The 24977-nt window shown below is 35.2% G+C and overlaps 1 protein-coding gene across 2 annotated transcripts in view; it reads right to left on the bottom strand.

Annotated features, from left to right (window-relative positions):
* SCUBE1 (signal peptide, CUB domain and EGF like domain containing 1) overlaps nt 1-24977 on the bottom strand; it is a 703286-nt gene that overhangs the window by 521740 nt on the left and 156569 nt on the right. For both annotated transcript variants that reach the window (XM_053719054.1, XM_053719055.1), the window contains exon 4: nt 19451-19585. In XM_053719054.1, coding sequence (XP_053575029.1) covers nt 19451-19585 — 135 coding nt within the window. The remainder of the gene's footprint in view (nt 1-19450; nt 19586-24977) is intronic.

Below are 24977 nucleotides of genomic sequence, written 5' to 3'. Positions count from 1 at the left end.
GGGCCGGAAAAGTGCCGAGCGTACCTGCTAGTTTTTTGATAACTAGCAAAAGTAGTCAGATTGTGCCGCACTTGTGTGCGGAACATCTGGAGTGACGTAAGAATCGATCTGTGTCGGACTGAGTCCGGCGGATCGAAGCTTACGTCACAAAATTCTACTTTTGCCGGTCTCTAGCCTTTGATAACTAAGGTGAATCAGCCTTGCCACAAATACGCTGCGGAATTCCAGCGTATATGAGGTTGACGGCTTGATAACTAGGCCCCTTAGTCTCAGGCCTCTAGGTATGATGTTGTTTTTAACATAATTCTCCAAACTAGCAGTTTCTGCTCTTAATTTAATCTGTGTGACTAGAAGTTTTTTGTATTCCTTAAAGGCAGAAAAGATATTTAGGGGATTGACCTCATTACTAGTACCTTCTAGGGTACTAGGCATAGATAGGGTAGCTAAGAGATCAGCTTCCCATGTTTCATTGGATAATTCAAAGACCATATTTGGAAACTGTCAAGAAAGTCCGAGCCAGCACGTTCAAAACAGTGTGAAAAGACCCAAATTACTCTAAAAAGTTTAAAGCACCTTCATCCACCAAGAGTGCTACAAATAGGGACCACAGTCCAAGTCTTTTGGTTATAATTATAACAAAATTTAGAAAAATGGATTGAAAATTTGCTAAGCTATATAGAGAGATTTGCTAGAACTGATCAGAAATTTTAACCGTTCTAAAAATTACCAACTCATACATGTTGGTTTAAATATCAAGCTATGTGGTGCAGACCCATTAATTAATTTTCAAACAAAGGAAAAGGAAGATTTAGTGAAATATAATAAAGTCACTGTAAAGACTGGGAATTCAGCACTCTTTTTAAATACTGTAGTTCTAAAATTGCAACACTCTCAAGATTTTTAAAGGAAAAAATCTGGTTGATGACCTAGGTTTGGATAAAGAGGACAGATTAGCTCTGCAGGATTTAGAAGAACTTCTTCAGCCCTTTCCCACTGACACTACTCAACCTTCTCACTATCCCAAATTAAAAGCGAGATTTGACTTCAGACCCAAGTCCAAATTCATGCCACAACTCCATTTATGGCTCTGTTATGTGGATGATATCTTTATCAGACGATCTGTTTCTAATCTGGCAAGGCGATGCTAACTCATTAAACAAGTGGATCACGACACTCAATGAATTAAGCAGTACCATCAAATTTCAACATGTGGAGGATATAGATACCGTGGACTATTTAGAATTAAGAGTGTTTAAGACCAATGGGGCACTGGGCACCATTCTGTTCAGGAAAAGTACAGATCGCAACTCTACTTTACATGCAAAGAGTTGCCATCAACCTGCACACATTTGAAACATACCAAGAGTGCAATTTCAATGAGTAGTACTTAACAACACAGATACTGAGAGGTGCAAAGCCCAATTAGCAGAGATGATGGAAAGATTTGTCCAACGTGGGTACAAGAGAAAGGAGCTTCGGACCATGTGTACACAGGTTATCCAAGATGAGAATATAAGTGACAAGAAAGAACAGGATACCACCCCCCAACTTACATTTGTGACAACATATACCCCAGATCAGCATCACATCACCAAAGCGATCAAGGATGAATGGAAATGAATCCAGTCTGACACCACACTACCATTCATGAAATGGGGAGCACCCCACCTAGCATATCGCAGGGGTAGAAGCCTGAAGGATTCTCTGATGAGGACAGATCAAACACCTCTGGCCGATAAACAAGTCTGGCTGAAAAAGAAAAAAAGCTGCTTTAAGTGTACGAGTTTCGTGACGTGCAACAGTATGCACCCAGGGGCAACCTTCCAACATCCAAATTCCAGTTTTTACGATTGGGGTAATTTTTGGTAAGGGTATCTAATACATTCCTACTACACTTGGATTTACCACTTTGCTCTCTAACTGAAGACTATATATATATATATATATATATATATATATATATATATATATATATATATATATATATATATATATATATATATATATATACACACATATTGTTCATTACTCTCCAGAGACTCATACTATATACAGTATTTAGGAATATCTATAAGCGCTGTTAACCCTTTGTATTTTTTATATATATATATATATATATATATATATATATATATGCATATACATACACACACACACACATACATACTGAATATTTAGACCAATTGTTTACAGTTAATTTTCTTTATTTGCAAAAGTCACCCTATTCTGAATTTAGATAGTTGATTGGAATCCAGCTGTAGAAGTGCAGTAAGGCAAGCAGGGAATATCCCGTAACATGAATGCAACTTCCTTGATTTTTTTTTTCCTCCAGGTTTTCGTTTTTTGCTTCCACAATGTTCTGATAAATGTTCTTCTTGGATGAATACTTGTCAACTGTTTATAGCGTGTAATCTGACTGTATGTACTAACAGATCCAGTGTAAAAAATAAAATCTTCTATGTTGTTGGAGAATTCTGTTTTTAAACAAATACATTTCTATTCCTAATGGGTTTTACTACTTCAAGAAACTTAAAATTGTCCTCCTGGAACATCACCGTTCTGCTCCAGATGAGGATACGACCATTGATTAGATCTTGAGCTATATTCTCACCTGCAGTGGGGCCCCCTTCACAGGGGTTAAACTCATAGTGAACAAGAGGAATGTGTTTTATTTTAACCAAAATATATTAATTACTTTGTCCTGATTTTAGGACTAGCTCACTAGGTTTCTAAGTAATTTATAGAAAATATAGGCCAAAAAAGCTGCCCTCCTAACGTGTTCTTCTGTCAGTTTTGTTTAAACTATCCCTTTTACCTGTTTGGCAAGAAAGAATGGAATTATTCAGAAAACAATTTGTATATTGTCAGCAGACAGTAATGTTACCTGGATGTTTACATGAATAATTCAGTATGCCATTTTCGCTATTAAACAGTTGATACTGCGAGTAGTGGGAGACTGCAGGTAGATTATCACTGCATGTGATAGACACAATCCCTTTTTATATTTAATATAGTTATGGATTTCAAGCACATAGAACAAAGACATGTCAACTTCAGCAAACATAAAATAACCAGATATAGAACTCATAAGAAATTGTAGTACATTAGATTGCCCTATTTTTATAGAGTACTCTTGATTGGCACTTGTGAAAATGGACAATTACTTTATCAGCTCTTCAAATGCTTGAAAAGGAAATAGGGCTTCTAATTTAAACTGATGGACAGAACATACAGCAGATAGTAGTATCCATGCAGAGCCAGCCTCAGTTTCTACTGACACCAATTTAGCAATGGAGAACACACATCCAATAGCAAAATGGCTCAAAGTTTTATTTTTACCAACAATTAAAAAAACTTCACACTGGGATGGATGTCCTATGAAGTTAAGTCAGAAAATGTTCTGCCTGATTGTTTTAGGATGAGTAGAGATTACTAGATGTTGAGGACAGGCAAACAGAGGCTGCTTATATACTAGAACACTTGAGACATCAAAATACCTTATTACAAGACAAAGTGAAAGATTTGGAAAACTGTTGTAGAAGAAATAAAACTTGAGAATTGTTGAATATAAACCCAAATACCTTATTAATTTTGTGCCGCTTTAGCTGCCAAAACTATTTAACATACTGATGGGCACAACACCTATGAAAGTGGACATAGTGCATCAAATTGGTGCAGAATGCACAATGCATGCACACAAGGCTCCAATGTGTGGTGCTCAAGCTTTCAACCTATCAAGGTGAGATGACTACTCAACAAGCTTACAGACAGCACTTGGACTTTTAGTATAATGGCTCCAAAATTTTCATCTTTGAAGATTTTTTAATGGAAGTGTCTAAAACACAGCATTCTGTTCAATATTGAATAAGGAAGACAGGAGAGTGACTTAATTGTACCTAGACAAATTACATTTGCAAACAGCTGATGGTCTGATATTGGCATTGATCATTTGAACTTTCTTCTTAATGAGATGATCTTACAGTAGTTGGACTGGAGGTATTTTGCTGATGGCCTAGAGCTTTGTTATTGGTTTGTAGAAACTCTAGTAGTGGATTTGCCTTTTTTGTCTTTTGCTCTTTGTATACTTTATTTTTCTTTACAAGAGAATGAAGACTTGCGGACTATAGCCTCTGAGCTGCTCTTCACATGAAATTTAGTATTCTCGGCTATTGTATATGGACTTAGTTACCATCATGGTGCCAATCAAAGTGTGTGGTGTAAAGTATGAGGTATTGCTCAGTAGAGATGTGCATTAGTTTTGGGATGAATACACATTCATACCGAAAATCGGATTTTCATTTTCTTAAACAAAAAGGAATATCCGAATAAATGTACCAATAAAATTAAAAGAAAAACGCTGGGGGAGGGGGGAAGGTACTTTAGTGCAGGTCTTTGGAGCCAAATGGCTAAAGCTCCCGTTAGCGCTGCAAGGGCTCTGGCATGAAGAGGGTCGCCAGTTTAGCCCGCTCTGGTAAATATTGTTTTTACAGGTGAAAATTTCACCGCTAGCTTTGAAACATTTGCATTTGTTTAATGCAAACAAATGTAAATAGTTAACGGAAACTAGATTTATGTTTAGTTTCAAATCAAACAAAAGCTTAATAGTGCAGCCAATGAATATTCAGGGAAATTAATTTCCTTTAATATTCAAAATGCAAATTTTGTCTGAAACAAAATTTTCTTCCCCACACATCTATATTGTACAGCACTATTTTTTTTTTTAGAAATGTTGTTATATTTCATATTTGTAGTTCTCTTCTTCTAGATCTTACGGAGTATCAGATGAGAATAGACAAAATGGTTAGTAATTATGTCTGGAATGTTTATGGACATTACAATAGTCTAATGAAATGTGGGTGGCATTATTCCGCCAGCCAAAAGATCCATTTAAAAACCATCCACACTAACATAGCACTGTTACAGTAGAATACCTTAACTGCCAAGGAACACAATACATTTAAAGGGGGCTGGGTTAGAGAAGCTGTGTACTAAGAGTGTACAGATTACTCGTGTATCTAAAACCCATCATATATTGACCAGAACAGACATTTTTTTCTCATCCCCTTTTTAAATACACTTATCAAAGAAACTAGTATTTCAAAAATTACAATATCTGATTATACCCTTTAGATTTAAATACACATCATTTCTGAAATATATGTTGGAGATTTCAAAGTTTTTTTAACACAAAGTTTTCAAGTGTCATTTTAAAGGGATGAAACTTAAACAATTTTAAAAAAAAGTTTCCAATTTACTTTTATTATCAAATTTGCTTTATTCCCATAGTATTTCTTGTTGAAGAGATACTGAAGTAGGTGTCTGAAACACTACGACAGGAAATAGTGCTGCCATCTAGTGTTCTTGTAAATCAATAACATTCTCGCAAAACTGCCGTCATACAGTGCTGCAGACACGTGCACGCTACTGAGCTTTTTTTTCAATAAAAGATTCAAAGTGAATCAAGAAAATTTGGTAATAGAAGTAAATTAGAACGTTGATTCCATTTGTATGCTTTATCTTAACCATAAAAGAAAATAATTTGGGGTTCATGTCCCTTTAATAGACTGGAAATAAGATATAAAAATGAATGTAGATCCTCATAATAATCAGAACCTCTTCTGGCATATCTCTAAGGCTGTTATGTTAGTGGGATAACATATTGTAGAATTCAGTTAAAGTAGCTAACACAGCTTTGCTTTTTAATGCTTATAACAATTATCAGAAATGCACAACATTAACAAACAGGGATAAATATTACTAGAGATGTACATTCATGCCATTCGTTAGTAAATGAATCCCAAATACGGCCACCACCTGTGACAATCTGAGCCAGATTTCTTCTTGTGAAAGAGCAATACACAGGATTTGCACAGATGGGTGTTACACTTTCTCAAGAAGAAATATGGCTCCGATAATGGCTGAATACGGCTGGCAGTGGCCATATTTCATTTGCCAATGAAAGGCACAAAAGCGCATCATGAAATCTCATCCTATTAAAAAGAGAGGGATGGATACTCGTCTTTACAAAATAATTATCGACATTGGGGGTGAAACAGGTAAACTACTAGCTAAGTATTTGAAGGCATCAACAGTAGAGAGGCAAATTAAATTGTACACTAAAGATGCTGCTGAGGGTTTCATACAATTTGACAATAAGATATCTCCATATACTAATGTGTTATAAACTAAATATCAAACCGGTTGTCAGCCTATCAACGATGGAATGAAAAGATGGATTATTTTTGCCACTGTTAGACTCAAAGGGACAGGAAACCCTAAAATGTTCTTTCATGATTTGGATAGAACATAACATTTTAAACAACTTTCCAGTTTACTTCTATTATCAAATTTGCTCCATTCTTTTCTTATCCATTGCAGAAGGAACAGCATTGCACTACCGCAGCTAGATGAACACATCTAGTTAGCCAATCACAAAAGACAAATGTGTGCAGGCACCAATCAGCAGCTAGCTCCCACTGGTATTAGATATGTGCATATTCTTTTTCAACAAGGGATACCAAGAGAACAATGCACATTTGACAATATAAGTGCATTGAAAAGTGTCTTAAAATAACATGCTCGATCTGAATCAAGTTTCATTTCAACTATCCCTTTAAATGTCCATATATTCTATATCCCTTACAGGCATAACTATTATTATTAATTATGGAATCTGACACAAAACATATACACCTACAGTTCTCTTTGATTTTGTCTTGAAACATAAGAAAAAGAGGATTTGGCTAATAAAACCGCTCATTTAAGGGGGTTTAAAACTGTTGAATGTATATTGGTTAATTGGGTAGCCTTGGTAATATCACACTTGACTAGGCAAATCTATCAACTGGAGAAGAGGTTGGTAGCTTCTTTGTTCTTAGCTTATCTGCAATTTGCCCAGTAAACATACATATTAACTTGTTTGAAGATCCAGTATTGGTATAAAAATTATTTCTCAATTTTACAAATTGACAGCATTGGGCTCTAGGTTGCTTTCAATATAGGGGCAAATGGCTTTCATACAAGGCATCATTTTTAAATATGGAAAGAAAAAAGGTTCAACTACTTTGTGGCGAGTACTAGATATACTTAAAAAACAATGTCTACCTTTGAAGATATAAAAGTGTACTCTGGTCTAAACATCCTTATTTGTCTATTTTCAGTTACGTCATTACATTACCAAAAATTGGTGATTTTACTAAATAGGATAGACTGTTTACTTCTTTTAAAGAAACACATTTTTCAATCTGACTAAAATATAAAACTTTTATATAACAACAGAAATTAAAACGAAAAGCTTTGAAAGAGTGCTCGCATCTACTCCAGATCTTTCAACTGTCCCTATATGAGAGGGGATGTCCCTAATTCTGAGTGCTGTTCTTCTAAAACAGCCATATATCCCTTTTACAGAATTGCCCTTAGCCCCACCCACAAAACACCCAGAAATACCCAAAATCCCACCCACTGATCATCTATGATCCTTCCCCTCCCAGCTCGACTCCACCACTAAATGGTGACTGGCTCTTATCAACCTCCTGTGTCCCTCATTCTCAGCCACAAATGTTGGGAGGTATGCAACTCTGTCTTTATACGTGTAATTTTAAATTGCTAGATATAGATATAAAGCCTCAGTTGAATTGTAAATGGGTTGGGGACATATTAAAAGTTTGTCCTACATTTATTTTTTCTAATCATGGTATTCAGCCCCTTTTTGAACTTGTTCTAAAATATAAAATGGTTGTAAAACTTTTGAGAATTGGGGGAACTTTCAGGCGGCGGCCATGACTGGTCGCAACTTTGAGTGCTGCTACAGCTCTGATGAGTTAGCTTAATATAATTACTTTCCAAGATATCACCGGATTTGGTATTCTACATAAATTGCGTAAGCTAATCATCCTCTATCTACTGATATTTAATTCACTTCACTAGCTACCAGCAACAGAGTACCAGAGCTTTCGTCAAGGTTGCGGCCTCATATCAACCCACCAGCAGAGCACCTACGGGCTCTGCTGTATCACAACACCAAGAGAGAGTTGCACTACCTGCTCAATTGTAAGCTGCACAATATACACTAAAAGTTCTGACAGAGTTACCAGCATTGACGCTACCTTATCTCTGCTAAATAGTACCATGGAGGGGAGTTAAGTAGCACTGAAGACAATACTGGAGGACTTTGAAGCACAATTCTGTGAACGGATCAATAGGCTCAATACCCACCAAGAATCAAGTCCCCAGACAAGTTACTCGAGTGCAAACATAAGGGACCGCATTGCAATGCTCTCATGCAAGGACAATGAGATCATGCCTAGCCAACAACCGGCAGCCATTTGCGATGATCCTTCCATTGGGGACAAATACAGTGAACCGGAGCTACAGGGGACAACTACCGAGGAGCAGAACCTGACCTTCCAGCCACAGCGGACCACAGGGAAACATGATGCAATGTGTGCTCTTCCTACTATTGCCCGGGGAGGAGTGCCCGGCCTCCTTGGACAGGTACTGATCAATTGCGAGGAGCGAGCGGCTGGGATCTTGTCTGTTATTCCCCAAGAACTATTGAGATACCCTAACATCAAGCTTTTCCTAGATTACTCCTTATTTTGTCATTACATGGAATGGAAACATTATGCTCAAGTCCTGTGGTTTCTTGAGCCACAGAGAGGCTGGATTGATCTAAGATGGTCTAATGAAAGACTCTTCTACATACCCCATGCAATGGATATTAAACTCCTTCGGACTTGAGCATGTTTCATACACGCGATCATCAGTGCCTGAGGGTATTTCCTTGATCCCTGAGAGTTCTACCAATTTAGCTAGGGGGCCAATGAATAGCAAGTCGAAAATTATGTAGAGAAGATATGTGTTGATCTCAAAGTATGCTTGCAGATGCTTGCTCATAACATTCTATGGATATTCATCTCCTACACGGAACAGCACTTGTACTAAAGATCTGGCGGGGGGGGGGGGGGGGCTTCAGTTCATAGTTTGATAATACTGGTCCCTAGTGTATGGCAGTTTACTCTCAGTAGTTAGTCATCCTATTTTATTTGGCAGAGGTTCTGTTTATTTTCACTATTTCTGATTGTTGGTTCAATCTTACTTATACAGCGTGCACTAGTTATGTGCTCCTAATCCATGATGTTCCCTGGTCAGAACTATACTAATCAATAACCTGTACAGTTTACTCATCACAGCGTTTCAAAAATTTTACTTTATTATACATATCCCTCTAAAGTTCTACTATGCAAGATGAGGCCCTAGAGTGGCCAATTATGTTTTCTGAGGGAATTCAAAACTTTAACTACAATTGAATAAAAAAAAACATAGAGAGGTCTGCCTAAGGTGAATCTTAGTATGTCAGACACTACATTATGTATATGCAATCCTTAAGTATTTGTTTATCACTTTGTACATCTTTATCTCGTGTGACATGCTTCTATGCGCTGTATAAATCTAGCAGATGTCGCTGTACCTTTGTCTTTCATGTAACCACTTTTGACCTCAATAAAAGCATTGTTAAAAAAAAAAAAAAAAGTCAATATGGAAGAACAACATTTAAAAAAAAAACAAAAAAAAAAACTATTGAGAATTGACCATCTAAGATATGAAACTGGTTAAACTCAAGAATTATAGAATTTGTCTATATAATTCAAGAATTATATAGACAAACAGTCTATCCCTTCCTAGTACTCAGTGGAAACAGATAATAGTTCCATTGTCTTACTGTGATGTTTACTGGAGACAAAATTGTGCAGCAAAAGGTGTAAAGGACAAAACAGGTGGAATAATTGGGATAAACAGGGGAACTATAAAATTCGTTATACATTGGAAACTAGCAGCTTCTTTAGTTTTGTTAAAGTTTTATTTTATTTTGTGAAAAAAAATATATATTTATGGCTCTAGGACTATGACTGTTCACTTACTATTCATGGTAAAAACCTTGTTTATATTTACATGTGTCAGATTTTTATCTATTGTATCTGCTCACATAATGATCATGTTCTGTTATGTCCTACATAAATATACTTTTTTAAATGTGTTCAAAATATTAATCTATCACTGGATGCAAGGAGAAGAAATCAACTATAGTTTACCACTTAAACAAATAACGCACTTGTAGTTGTCTTTAACTGCAAACAGGAGAACTTAAACTCAATGGCTGTCACTGCTACTCATTGTGGGAGACTCAGAAAAGACCTCTTATACAATTGTATTGTGGTGTATTATAGCAGGTGTCTTTATGCTTATTAAATTAGATAAACATCCTCTTTTACACTGTAAGAACAAAAATCCCATTGGCGAAACCTACTGACAGCTAAAACAACCCTAGACCTTAAAAAAAGGGTAAAAACTACTTATTACTTATACAGCCAATAGTGTGCTTGTTACTAATAGCTTGCTATCTATATATTCTCCCACACAAATTACAGTCTTGCAATCATGATTCTGCACAGCCTGCAAATAAAATGCACACTCTTCCTTGGGCTTCTTCTACCCATCAAACTGAATGTAATCCAAATCTTTAAAAAGGAATAGAAATCTATTAAGTTCTGATGGCTACAGCATGAGCAAGCTCTTTAGGAAGACTGCCAGTTTATTACTGAAGGGAATATGCAGCTAATGTGCAGATTCTCTGTGCAGTGGGAATCCTGCTAAACTTTTTAGTATCCCCATATGTCTAGTATTAACAACATCACATATTAAATTGCTTTCAAACAAGCAGAAGATAGCACTGTAATCGATAACCACAAACGCTAATGGTGAAGTTTCAAACCATACTGTAAAATAAGAAAACAGAGAATTTACCATATAAATGAAAAGTTTATTAGAACAGACTGATAGATGTTCCCCAAAATATACTTGCCAACTCCTAGATTAACACTGGTACTAATCTGTGGGCATTTGGCTTGGTTAACGTGGAAGTCTTTAAGCCCCTTGAAGTTAATAAATATAAACCAAAAGTATTTCGCAAACTTGTTTAGCACACTTTTTTTTGTTGCTATACAGCCAGAGAACAGAGATGTAGCGTCACTTTAAAAAAGCAGGTATCTGAACCAAGGGGGGTCTCAATACTTTGAGGTTATAATAACAAAAATTCCTTCTCATAGAGATGCAGAAGGCAGAGAAGAGATTTCATATGTGTGTTTTTGATCTGTACATTATCGTTTCATTAGTTAGCTATTAGCAATTATGTCCACCATAGAACGAGAATATATTTCGTAAGTTTGAAAGTATTATTTCTTAAATTTTCTTACAAGCCCTCACATGGGAAAAAAACAAAAAAACTTTATACTTCATGACTGAAAGTCCCCTTTATTGGTTGCACTGGTAAATCCTAGCATTTCACAAACGCTAGGATTTACTATTACTTTAAGGTAACTTTTTATCACTCTAAATCTTACTTTTAAAAATACAGCCATTATAATAAAATACTACTAGTAATAATTATGGCATAACACCACAAAGACTCAATCACATTTGGGCTATATTTTAAAGCTATTCAGGCTCATTATCCCTCTTTATTTCAACAATAAAAATGATATAATTTGAAAATGCTGTAAGTGCTTCTAAAAACAAATTAGACTAAAAGTCACAAAATCAATAAAATAAAACAATCTCGGCAGCGCCTCACAAACAAAGCTTTAGCAATTAAGACTGAAGGGGGAAGAGTAAATCGACGTCAGCTACACCAATGGGAAAACTTGTTTTATGGTTCACTCTGGAGTTACAAATAATTGATGTATGAAGAGTTTCTTAGTTGTTCTTAAGTACTTCAGTCTCTTCCATATCATAAACCAGATACTCTTAAACATTTAAATAGTATCCAATATTGGCTATTCTATAAAGATGTTGATTATTCTAAAACCTCCCTACTAGACACTTTAGGATCAGTGTTCTCCCCAGGACCTTTTTAGCAGATGCACCACCAGGCTAATTTTACGGACCATCCGGTTTAAATTTTAGCCAATATTATGCTTAAATTAGCCAATATTAAAAATGTTTAGTTTTTATTACACAAATTATTATAAAAATACATTTATGTTAAATTATACAGTTAATTTGAGTTCTGGATAGCTGAAAATGATATATTACAAAATATTACACTGTCCTCCACCCGGCTACTTCATAATGCCAACCGGTTACTTCATAATGCCACTTGGCTGGCATAATTTTATGTGGAGAACACTGAGGATCCACATTGTGCAGTGGGCGGACAAGTCTCCCACTAAGGGAACCTATGTGCCAGTGTTTAGGGTTAGAGAACAGCTACTGCATTTATCATTGCACAGCCCCATTTGCTACTCCCAAGCAACCACTCATAAAAAGCAGGGCTTCACCAATAATCCTGGATGAATGAGTCTGAGATAATTTAACTCTGTCCCCTCTGAGGTGCCGGGAGGTTAGGAAGCTGCAGTTTTACAACTACTACGTGTTAACATATGGTTGTAGGTTTGGATCAGACAGCACTGTATGGGTTACCAAGCTGTGCCCAAAGCTAGATAGATGGTTTGCTTAGTCAAGGGATTTATCACAATATAATTTGATAGATATCATCATGTTAACAGCTGCCAATGAGATGTCCTTAATGTCAACATAATCACATTTACCCTTTTTCCCAACATAATCACATTTACCCTTTTTCCCAACATAATCACATTACCCTTTTTCCTTGTTTAACAGCAGAGCTTTTAACATTATCATATCAGAGAAAATAATGTTAACTTGTGCCAGTCCTGATCTTATGATCAGAATCAAAATTCTCAATACATAATAGCGCATTTATGGGACCAATTTTCGCTTCTTGAATTCCACAGCTAGAAGAAACTGATAAAACCCCAGATAGCACTTTTCATCCAATTAATCACCCCCCCCCAAAAAAAAAAGCATTTAAAAGGAAAACTTGTTTTGCACATCGACAACCCATCCTGAATTAATCCCTTTGCCTACTGGATCATGATGGGAACAATGTCCCCAAAGAGATACAGTCACTACCTGCTCATTCAATGAATGTTGAAAATTTAATAACAAACATTTTTACATTAAGACAGCAAAACTGATAACCAGCAAATGCCCACTATACCAATACTGGCCCTGATAAAATTCATTATAGAGAAATACACACACACCTCCATGATATTGGCGCACAACAGGTTAATTGCACACATCGGTTATTAGCATCACTACGCACCATTAAATAGGTCAATCAACAGACAGAGCCTTCAACCTGCAATGTAATTGCTAATCTTGGAAAATCACCCTTTTGTTTGTCCTTAATCATGCCCATTTGGTTTTTAGTTTATAAAATCAGGATATTTACAACTCATACCAATTATAAGCTTCTGGGGTATTAATGGCAGAAGTATTTTAAGGTTGTGATCACTGGAAAAACACACTGAAAATACCAAGCAAACCCTTAAATTCTAAAACTTACACTTATAGAATTTCTGTCCCCTTCTTGCAAACAGGTTAAATTTCTACAAAGCCAGTTGGTCAGCTATACTCAAGTCATTTGGCAATTACAATTTTAATTTGTTTAATTAATTTCAACAACCTGACATTTAAAAAATATTTTTTAAAAAACCTCAAAAACTTTTGTTACAAAAACTTATCACAAAACATAACTCTAGAAGGCATCTTTGCAAATGTGTATCATTGAGATTCTACTAAGTGGCAATGGAAGTCACTGCTGTACATTTCAGTTAACTTTTTTACCTTGAAAGAAATACCATTTAAAAGGATTTGAAACCTATTTTTTTTCTTTCATGATCCAAATAGAGCATGCAATTTTAAGATACATTAAGCCACCAATCAGAAAGCGCTACCCAGGTTATGAACCAAAAATGGGCCGGCCCCTAGACTTACATTTCTGCTTTTCAAATAAAGATACCAAGAGAACAAATACAAATTGATAATAGGAGTAAATAAGAAAGTTGCTTAAAATTGCATGCTCTATCTGAATCAAGAAAGAAAAAAAAATTCAAAATATTTGGGTTTAATATCCCTTTATGTAAAGCAGCAGTGAGTTCTTTATAATGCTTTAGTAGTATGTATATGGTTAAACCATACTCACAAATATGTGTAAAATGTTATACTAATATATATAACATTGTTATTAATAGATATAATGTAAAATACAAAATAATAATAAGATGAATGATATAGTGTATCAAACAAGACAATACACTTGTAATTAGCAGACATTTTACCTGCCTATAAACACCTTGCCACAAGACGTGACCACTATACAACTGCACTTTTTTATCCTATAAATAATTTGACACTACACCAACTCAGTTTCCAGCTCTAGTCCTTTAGAGCCAAGGTTGTCAGATATCTCTGAGTCTGAACCCTATTGCATGCTTAGAGTTGTATAGTATTGGAGCTACTTACCTGTAACAAATAAATATAGTAGTGAGGTCCTCAACTGGAAGCGGATTATAATATGTGATGAGGACAAGGCATAGAATGATGCACAATGAAATTAAAGGGACAAACAATTGCAAAAAGAAAATGTGTATGGTGTTAGAACAGTTTATTATTGCACTGTTGCTTGAGTATAACTGTTGAACCACAGAAAATGTATTAAACACATAGTTAAAGTCAGCACTACTGGGGCCTAGATGAACACAACTAGCGAGCTAATGACAAAAAGCATATGTGTATAGCCACCAATCACAAGCTAGCTCCCAGTAGTGCACTGCTGCTCCTGAACCTACTCAGGTATGCTTTTTGACAAAGGATACAAAAAGAACAAAGTCAATGTTCATAACAGAAGTAAATTGAAAAGTAGCTTAAAAGGGATACTAAACCCAATTTTTTTTCTTTCATGATTGCAATTTTAATTAACTTTCTAATTTACTTCTATTATGAATGTTTCTTTGTTCTCTTGCTATCTTTATTTGAAAAAGAAGGCATCTAAGCTAAGGAGCCAGCTAATTTTTTTATTAATGGTGGGTGCATTTAGCCACCAATCAAGAAGCACAACCCAGGTTGTGAACCAAAAATGGGCCGGCTTCTAAACTTACATTCTTGCTTTTCAAATAAAGATAGCAAGAAAATAAAGAATATTGATAATAGGAGTAAATTAGAAAGTTGCTTAAAATTGCTGCTCTATCTGAATCATGAAAGTTTAATCTTGACTTTACCGTCCCTTTAATGCCTCATAATAATCCAAGTTTAAGATAATGTCGTATATACATATAAAGATTCTAAAACTAAATATTAAAGGGCCACTAAATTAAAGTTTCACGATTCAGATAAAGCACGCAATTTAAAAAAACTTGCCAATATACTCCCATAATTAAAAAGTACAAATTGTCTTTATAAAGTACCATTTATGAGGCTCAAGCTTCCACTGAGCATGTGCAAAGTACACAGTATATACATAAATGCATTTGGTGATTGGCTGATAGCTGTCACATGATACAGGGGGAGGGAAAATTGGCTTAGTTTTGAAATTTGAGAGATGTAATTCTGCAGCTGATTTCAAATGCAAAGTGAGTGCTACTGCACTGTATTTGTATTGTATATTTGTCAGCTATTCCATTCTACTGTATTTGTATTGTATATTTGTCAGCTATTCCATTCTACTGTATTTGTATTGTATATTTGTCAGCTATTCCATTCTACTGTATTTGTATTGTATATTTGTCAGCTATTCTATTCTACTGTATTTGTATTGTATATTTGTCAGCTATTCCATTCTACTGTATTTGTATTGTATATTTGTCAGCTATTCCATTCTACTGTATTTGTATTGTATATTTGTCAGCTATTCCATTCTACTGTATTTGTATTATATATTTGTCAGCTATTCCATTCTACTGTATTTGTATTGTATATTTGTCAGCTATTCCATTCTACTGTATTTGTATTGTATATTTGTCAGCTATTCCATTCTACTGTATTTGTATTGTATATTTGTCAGCTATTCCATTCTACTGTATTTGTATTGTATATTTGTCAGCTATTCTATTCTACTGTATTTGTATTGTATATTTGTCAGCTATTCCATTCTACTGTATTTGTATTGTATATTTGTCAGCTATTCCATTCTACTGTATTTGTATTGTATATTTGTCAGCTATTCCATTCTACTGTATTTGTATTGTATATTTGTCAGCTATTCCATTCTACTGTATTTGTATTGTATATTTGTCAGCTATTCCATTCTACTGTATTTGTATTGTATATTTGTCAGCTATTACATTCTACTGTATTTGTATTGTATATTTGTCAGCTATTACATTCTACTGTATTTAGCGGTCATTTAAACACAGATTATTGTTTGCACCTGTGCAGTAGGCGCCTTGTTATTAGAACACATTTCTGCTGTGTTGCTATAGAATAACATATCAGTCACTGGGAAAAAGTTGAACACACACACACATTTCTCATGTATTTTACAGCAATAGGCAGCACAATACATAATGTATATTGTAATAACATTATATTTTCAATAATGAAACCATTTATGTGCTATTAAAGGGACAGTCTACACCAGAAGTTTTATTGTTTTAAAAGATAAATAATCCCTTTATTACCCATTCCCCTGTTTTGCATAACCAACAGTTATATTAATACACTTTCTACCTCTGTGATTACCTTGTATCTAAGCATCTTCTGACAGCCCCCTGATCACATGACTTTGTATTTATTATCTATTGACTTGCATTTTAGCCAATTAGTGCAATGTCTGCCACAAGCCACAGGTGTGAACACAATGCTATCTATATGGCTCACATGAACTAGCACTACCCTGTTGTGAAAAGCTAACAAAAAAGTATGTGATAAGAGGCTGTCTTTAATGGCTTAGAAACAGGCAGACATTTAGATGTTTTACATTTTATAAAGTATATTAATATAACAATGTTGGTTGTGCAAAGCTAGAGAATGGGTAGTAAAGGCGCTATCTATCTTTTTAAGCAATAACAATTTTAGTGTTGACTGTCCCTTTAAATTTTGAACTTAATGGTTCTTTAACTTCACTTATCTACAAAACAACTGTACAAGGTTTTAGATTATGAATTCCTTCTTTAGGATATTGCAAGAGACAAGACATCTTATCAACATTTTAACAAAAAACAAACTTAAAATGAAACAATGGCAAGAAATATGCCTGTTCCAAAATACCCTACCTAATAAACATCAAAACTGAAAACAGTGACTGCTTAATCTTAAAGGGACACTGTACCCAAAAATTTTCTTTTGTGATTCAGATTGAGCATGAAATTTTAAGCAACTTTCTAATTTTCTCCTATTATCAAATTTTCTTCATTCTCTTGGTATCTTTATTTGAAATGCAAGAATGTTTAAGTTTAGATGCAGGCCCATTTTTGGTGAACAACTTGGGTTGTCCTTGCTGATTGGTGGATAAATTCATCCACCAATAAAAAAGTGCTGTCCAGAGTACTAAAACCAAAAAAAAGCTTAGATGCCTTCTTTTTCAAATAATGATAGCAAGAGAACGAAGAAAAATTGATAATAGGAGTAAATTAGAAAGTTGCTTAAAATTGCATGCTCTTTCTGAATTACAAAAGAAAACATTTGGGTACAGTGTCCCTTTAATAACGATTAATTTAGCAACAATTTAAATGTCTGTATTTTCTCAAGCACAGGTAAACACTGATCTTACAGTACAGGAAAGATAGATTATAAACTACACATTTAAACCTTAAGAAAGCTTAATGAATATTCCCTTCAGCAACTAACATCATACAAAAGTATGTGTTTTAAAAGATTTTATAAGGTATTTTCAGTTAACTTTTAAGACAATATTAGTAGGTAAAAATGTAAATATTTTTACATGGTGACTAAATGATTGGCAGCATTTCTGTGTCAAAACATTCTATTGTCATCTTCAAGGGACAGTCTAGTCCAAAACAAACTCATTATTCAGATAGGGCATGTAATTTTAAACAATTTTTCAATTTACTTATTTCACCAATTTTGCTTTGTTCTCTTGGTATTCTTAGTTGAAAGCTAAATATAGGAGGTTCATATGCTAATTTCTAAAAAACAAAAAACAAACAAGCACATTTACTTTTCTCAAGGAGCTTGTAATGCACATTGATCATGTCCCCAATACATGTATAATCAGATGCCTATATTACCACTAGACTACTTAACTTTTTTACAACATGATGATCAAAACAAAAGGTTGGTAATTTTTTTAGTATTTTTGAGCATCAATCAAAATTTTGTGTATAAACTAAAACAACAGTAGTACAACAGAATCAAAATGAGGCAATGAGTAGGTAAAAAAGTTAATAAATATAAAATTACTCTCCTTTCTGAGTGTTGTAGCCACAAATACAATCTTCAATGCTGTTAAGAAATTCTTTTATGTAAACACGAGGGGCACTTGTCTCAGAAGAGTTTGAGCTAATGAGAAGAGTCAGACCTACTGAGAAGAGTTAGAGTTACTAGAGCTACTGAGAATAGGTAGACCAACTGAGAAGAGTTAGACCAACTGAGACATTTTAGAGCTATCAAGGCTACTGAGAAGAGATAGAACACCTGAGAAGAGTTAGAGCTATCAGATCAACTGAGAGGAGGTAGACCTACTGAGAAATGTAAGAGCTACTAGAGATTCTGGGGAGAGGTAGACTGAGAAAAGTTAGAGCTACTAGACAAACTGAGAAGAGGTAGACCTATTGAGAAGAGATGGATCTACTGAGAAATGTTAGAGCTACTACGAAGAGTTAGACCAACTGACAAGAGTTAGACTAGCTGAGAAATGTTAGAGCTATTAGAGCTACTGAGAAGAGGTAGAGCTACTAGACCAACTGAAAAGTGGTAGACCTACTGAGAAGAGTTAGAGCTACTAGACCAACTGAAAAGTGGTAGACCTACTGAGAAGAGTTAGAGCTACTGAGGAGAGTCAAACCTACTGAGAAATGTTATAGCTACTAGAGCTTCTGAAAAGCATTAGAAAGCTTCTGAAAAGAGTTAGAGAGCTTCTGAAAAAAGAGTTTGAGAGCTTCTGAAAAGAGTTAGACCAACTGAGGAGAGGTAGACCAACTGAGAAATATTAGAGCTATTAGAGCTTCTGAGAAGAGGTAGACTAACTGAGAAAAGTTAGAGCTACTAGACCAATTGAGAAGTGGTAGACCTACTGACAAATGTTAGAGCTACTAGAGCTACTGAGCAGAGGTAAACCTACTGAGAAATGTTAGAGCTTCTGAGGAGAGGTAGACCAACTGAGAACAGTTATACCTACTGAGAAGAGTCAGAGCTACTGAGAAGAGTAAGACCAGCTGAGAAGAGTGTGCCTCATGGTTATATACACATTATGTAAAGTCTTGCTCTGAAAACAGTTACAGAGGGACAGGCACAACCAATGAAAAAACTCACAAATGAAGCTTTCCAAACTTATAAGCCATTTGGTTCATATATTGCATAGTTTGTATAACAGTTTACAGTCCTATACACAATATGTTCTGGTACATACCATTTGAGCGGTGAATACAGGTGTGTTGGTTATCACTAAGGAAAAACCCATCTTTGCATAAACATTCATAGCTGCCCATGGTGTTAACGCAGATTTGTTGGCATCCACCATTATTATCAAGACATTCATCCACATCTGTAGGAGGGAAAAAACAAGAACAACTTTAAGAACTCCACAAAGTATAGTCAAATAATAAAAAAAATGTAATCTATATAGAAGCTTATGTATCCTCATCAATAAGCTATAGATCTGAAAATTCTACTTCTGGCTCGAAACTTTTTGGATTCTTTTATATACATTGCAAATATATAAAACCATTCACTGATTTGTAAAAAGAAACTGCCCAATATATACATATTTTTGGAGTAAAGTCTGATAGCTTCTGATTACATAATTATATTTATGCATTTTAAATACACATTTGAAGTATTTTTTTCTCCAAGTTACTTGCGTTGTACAAATTCTTCAGTTGAAAGAAACAAACTTTAGCTTACTTGAGCTTCCAATGCAGGCATAGGCTATGTGCATACTTATTTGTGTCATGCTCGAAGTGTCAGTTACAACATATTAATGAGTGTACTTCTAGGCAAATTCCTGCACATACATCAACAGCACGCCTCAAGCAAATTAAATGTGTTTTTTTTCTAGCACTAAAACACTTAATAGAAGAATTTGTTAATATAATTTTGTAACATTTTGCACTTCAGCATCATAATGACAAAAAAAAAAAACCCAAAGAATTTCACCCTATAATAGAAAGTAGCTTAAAAAAAGATTACAATAAGAAAACATTTTGTCTTCAAAGTTAAGTGCTTTGTACTTATTAAAAGGGACAGTCTTTAATTAATTATATAATTCCTGCAAATTTAAATGTTCTCTTTGTATTCTTTGCTTAAAGCTACACACAGGTAGGCTCATATGCTAAATTCTAAGCCCTTGAAGGCTGCCTCTTATCTCAGTGCATTTTGACAGTTTTTCCCAGCTAGACAGCTCTAGTTCATGTGTCCCATTTAGAGAACATTGTGCTCATGCCTGTGGAGTCAGCACTGGATTGGCTAAAATGCAAGTCTGTCAAAAGAACTGAAATAAGTGGGCAGTCTGCAGAGGCTTAGATACAAGGTAATCACAGAGGTAAAAAGCATATTAATATAACAGTGTTGGTTATGCATAAATGTGGAAGGGGTATTAAAGGGATTATCTATCTTTGTTAAAAATCTGGAATAGAATGTCCTTTTAAAATGTCTACACTTCATAGGGGCACTAACCCAGTTTCTTATAGGAGGTCAATATTGTTTATTAGCAAACATTTCCTAGGGTGAGGGAGTGGATTGCAAATTCTTTTACATGGCAAAGGATACGGTTTTGGCTGCGAGTCTTTTTAAAGGCTAGCTCTATATTAGCAACTATATATTTTCAGTAAAAATGTATGATGTCATCTCACAACATCTTGATGAGGTCACTTAGCCCTTCATATAGCTCAGGGCTACAGCAATGAGTCAGTTCAGCAAACCCATCCCCCTGTAATTAAACATACAGTTTTCTATCATCTATAGTTAAGATCAGCTACAAGGATTTAGCAAGATGGTTTCAACCCCTTCTTGTCTATATATGATATATTGTTTGGTTTCATATAAAATAAATAAACTCTTCTAAATTATGCTTAAAAAGATTAATTCCTAGATCATGGAAGAATATGCAAGAGTCGTTATGATTGTAAAGCAGAAAAGTTTTCATCAATGAAATTTGATTAGGATTCAGTTAAATATCCAAACGTAATCAGATTCTATATATATATTTTAAAATCTAATATAACTCATTGGATAAAAAATAGGGCTAATTAGAAAATAGACAGGAATGTGTAGCAACAAAACCAATTTCATTATTTTTTATATAAACAAAACAGAGTTACATAGGGAATATGGTTATAATTTTTGGCAAATTAAAATTGGATTGGAATCTTATAAACTACATGTTATACACATTATCATTAACACTTTTCTAATTAATATGTCATTATTTGTAAAGAAATTATGTGTGAAGAAAGACAGACACCAAACTTGTTTAAGGTTTTACTGATACAAATAAATCAATTAAAGCACATATCTGCTTAGTCACGTCTATCTATGTTTCACTTTGGTCTTGACTTGTGTGCGAGATGGAAATTGCATATATGGGGCGCGATCAAATATGCGGCGCAGGTTTTGGCGCAAGCGTGGAAACCTGTGCCGCCCATAATTTCACCTCGCACATCGGGGTATTACATATATGGCGCCGGCATTTCCTAAGTGGCGTAAGTTGGATAAACTAGTGATCTCCATAAATAAGAGTAAATACAAATTTCTGGAGTCGCTAGTGACTTACAGCACTTTAGAAACTGCTGGCGCCTAAGAAAAGTAAAGAAAATAACAAATCTCCCATAAAAGTCTAACATGCCTCCCAAAAATAAGCCCGACACGTAAACCCCCTATATCCGCAATCCCCCCTCTCATTACTAATATTAAATGTATTAACCCCTAGACCAACAACCCCCCACAATGCAATATGCCTATTTAAACTATTAACCCCTATATCCGCCATCAAACCCACACCGCAAGTAATATCTAAATTATTAACCCCTAAACCGCCATATCCCACAACGCAATTAACCTATTCAAGTATTAACCCCTAAACCGCCATAGCCCACAACGCAATTAACCTATTCAAGTATTAACCCCTAAACCGCCATAGCCCACATAGCCTATTAAATGTATTAACCCCTAATCTGCCGCCGTCAACGTCACCGCCACTATAATAAAGTTATTAACACCTAAACCTAAGCCTAACCCTAACACCCCCCTAACTTAAATATTATTTAAATAAATCTAAATAATATTACTATTATTAACTAAATTATTCCTATTTAAAACTAAATACTTACCTATAAAATAAACCCTAAGATAGCTACAATATAATTAATAATTACATTGTAGCTATTTTAGGATTTATTTTTATTTTACAGGCAAGTTTGTATTTATTTTAACTAGGTACAATAGCTATTAAATAGTTAATAACTATTAAATAGCTACCTAGTTAAAATAACTACTCATTTACCTGTAAAATAAATCCTAACCTAAGTTACAATTACACCTAACACTACAATCATTAAATAAATTAAATTAATTAACTACAATTACCTAAAATTAAATACAATAAAATAAACATAGTACAAAAAAACACACTAAATTACAGAAAATAAAAAAAAATTACAAGAAGTTTAAACTAATTACACCTAATCTAAGCCCCCTAATAAAATAAAAAAGCCCTCCAAAATAATAAAATTCCCTTCCCTATACTAAATTACAAATAGCCCTTAAAAGGGCTTTTTGTGGGGCATTGCCCCAAAGTAATCAGCTTTTTTACCTGTAAAAAAAGAAATACAACCCCCCCAACATTAAAACCCACCACCCACACACCCAACCTTACTCTAAAACCCACCCAATCCCCCCTTAAAAAACCTAACACTAACCCCTTGAAGACCACCCTACCTTGAGCTATCTTCACCCAGCCGGGCAGAAGTCTTCATCCAATCTGGGCAGAAGAGGTCCTCCAGCCGGGCAGAAGTCTTCATCCGATCCGGGCAGAAGAGGCCCTCCAGCCTGGCAGAAGTCTTCATCCAAGCGGCATCTTCAATCTTCGTCCATCCGACGAGGAGCAGCTCCATCTTGAAGACATCCGACACGGAGCATCCTTCCTGGACGATGACTAACCGAAGAATGAAGGTTCCTTTAAATGATGTCATCCAAGATGGCGTCCCTTCAATTCCGATTGGCTGATAGAATTCTATCAGCCAATCGGAATTAAGGTAGGAAAAATCCTATTGGCTGATGCAATCAGTCAATAGGATTGAGCTCGCATTCTATTGGCTGATTGGAACAGCCAATAGAATGCAAGGTCAATCCTATTGGCTGATTGGATCAGCCAATCGTATTGAACTTCAATCCGATTGGCTGATTGCATCAGCCAATAGGATTTTTCCTACCTTAATTCTGATTGGCTGATAGAATTCTATCAGCCAATCGGAATTGAAGGGATGCCATCTTGGATGACGTCATTTAAAGAAACCTTCATTCGTCGGTTAGTCATCGGCCAGGAAGGATGCTCCACGTCGGATGTCTTCAAGATGGAGCCCCTCCTCATCGGATGGAAGAAGATAGAAGATGCCGCTTGGATGAAGACTTCTGCCCGGCTGGAGGACCTCTTCTGCCCGGATCGGATGAAGACTTCTGCCCGGCTGGAGGACCTCTTCTGCCCGGATCGGATGAAGACTTCTGCCCGGCTGGGTGAATACGGCTCAAGGTAGGGTTGTCTTCAAGGGGTTAGTGTTCAAGGTTTTTTTTAAGGGGGGATTGGGTGGGTTTTAATGTTGGGGGGTTGTATTTCTTTTTTTTAACAGGTAAAAGAGCTGATTACTTTGGGGCAATGCCCCTCAAAAAGCCCTTTTAAGGGTAATTTGTAATTTAGTATAGGGTAGGGAATTTTATTATTTTGGGGTTTTTTTTTATTTTATTAGGGGGCTTAGATTAGGTGTAATTAGTTTAAACATCTTGTAATTTTTTATTTTCTGTAATTTAGTGTTTGTTTTTTTTTGTACTATAGTTTATTTTATTTAATTGTATTTAATTAATTTATTTAATGATAGTGTAGTGTTAGGTGTAATTGTAACTTAGGTTAGTATTTATTTTACAGGTAAATTTGTAGTTATTTTAACTAGGTAGCTATTGGTTATTAACTATTTAATAGCTATTGTACCTAGTTAAAATAAATACAAACTTGCCTGTAAAATAAAAATAAATCCTAAAATAGCTACAATGTAATTATTAATTATATTGTAGCTATCTTAGGGTTTATTTTATAGGTAAGTATTTAGTTTTAAATAGGAATAATTTAGTTAATAATAGTAATATTATTTAGATTTATTTAAATAATATTTAAGTTAAGGGGGGTGTTAGGGTTAGACTTAGGTTTAGGGGGTTAATAACTTTATTATAGTGGCAGCGATGTTGGCGGGGGAAGATTAGGGGTTAATACATTTAATAGGCTATGTGGGCTATGGCGGTTTAGGGGTTAATAGACTTTATTAGTTATTGCGGTGGAGGATTGCGGTTGACAGGTAGATAGACATTGCGCATGCGTTAGGTGCTAGTTTATTTTTGCAGGCATTTTCAGGAGTTACGGTGCTCCCATACTCAGCGCAAGGCCTGTTACGGCTGCCTTTTATGGCAAGGTAAAAATGGAGTAAGGTTTCTCCATTTTCCCCACGTAAGGCCGTGCGCAGGATATTGGATACCGATTTACAATGCGGTCCCATGTTAGCTTATGGGAGTAAAAATTGCGAGCGACGAGTGAAATATATGGACGTAACTTGTATGCTACGCTGTAATACCAAAATTGCGTAAAATCTGGCGTTGCCGGCTTTTGCGGGCGACGCTCTATATGTAATGGAGGCCCTGATTTGTATACGTTAAGGTTTTTGCTCTTGCTTTTATTG

Source organism: Bombina bombina, chromosome 6, assembly GCF_027579735.1.
Source record: "Bombina bombina isolate aBomBom1 chromosome 6, aBomBom1.pri, whole genome shotgun sequence".
Taxonomy (NCBI): Eukaryota; Metazoa; Chordata; class Amphibia; order Anura; family Bombinatoridae; genus Bombina; species Bombina bombina.
This window is presented reverse-complemented; position numbering and strand designations above follow the sequence as displayed.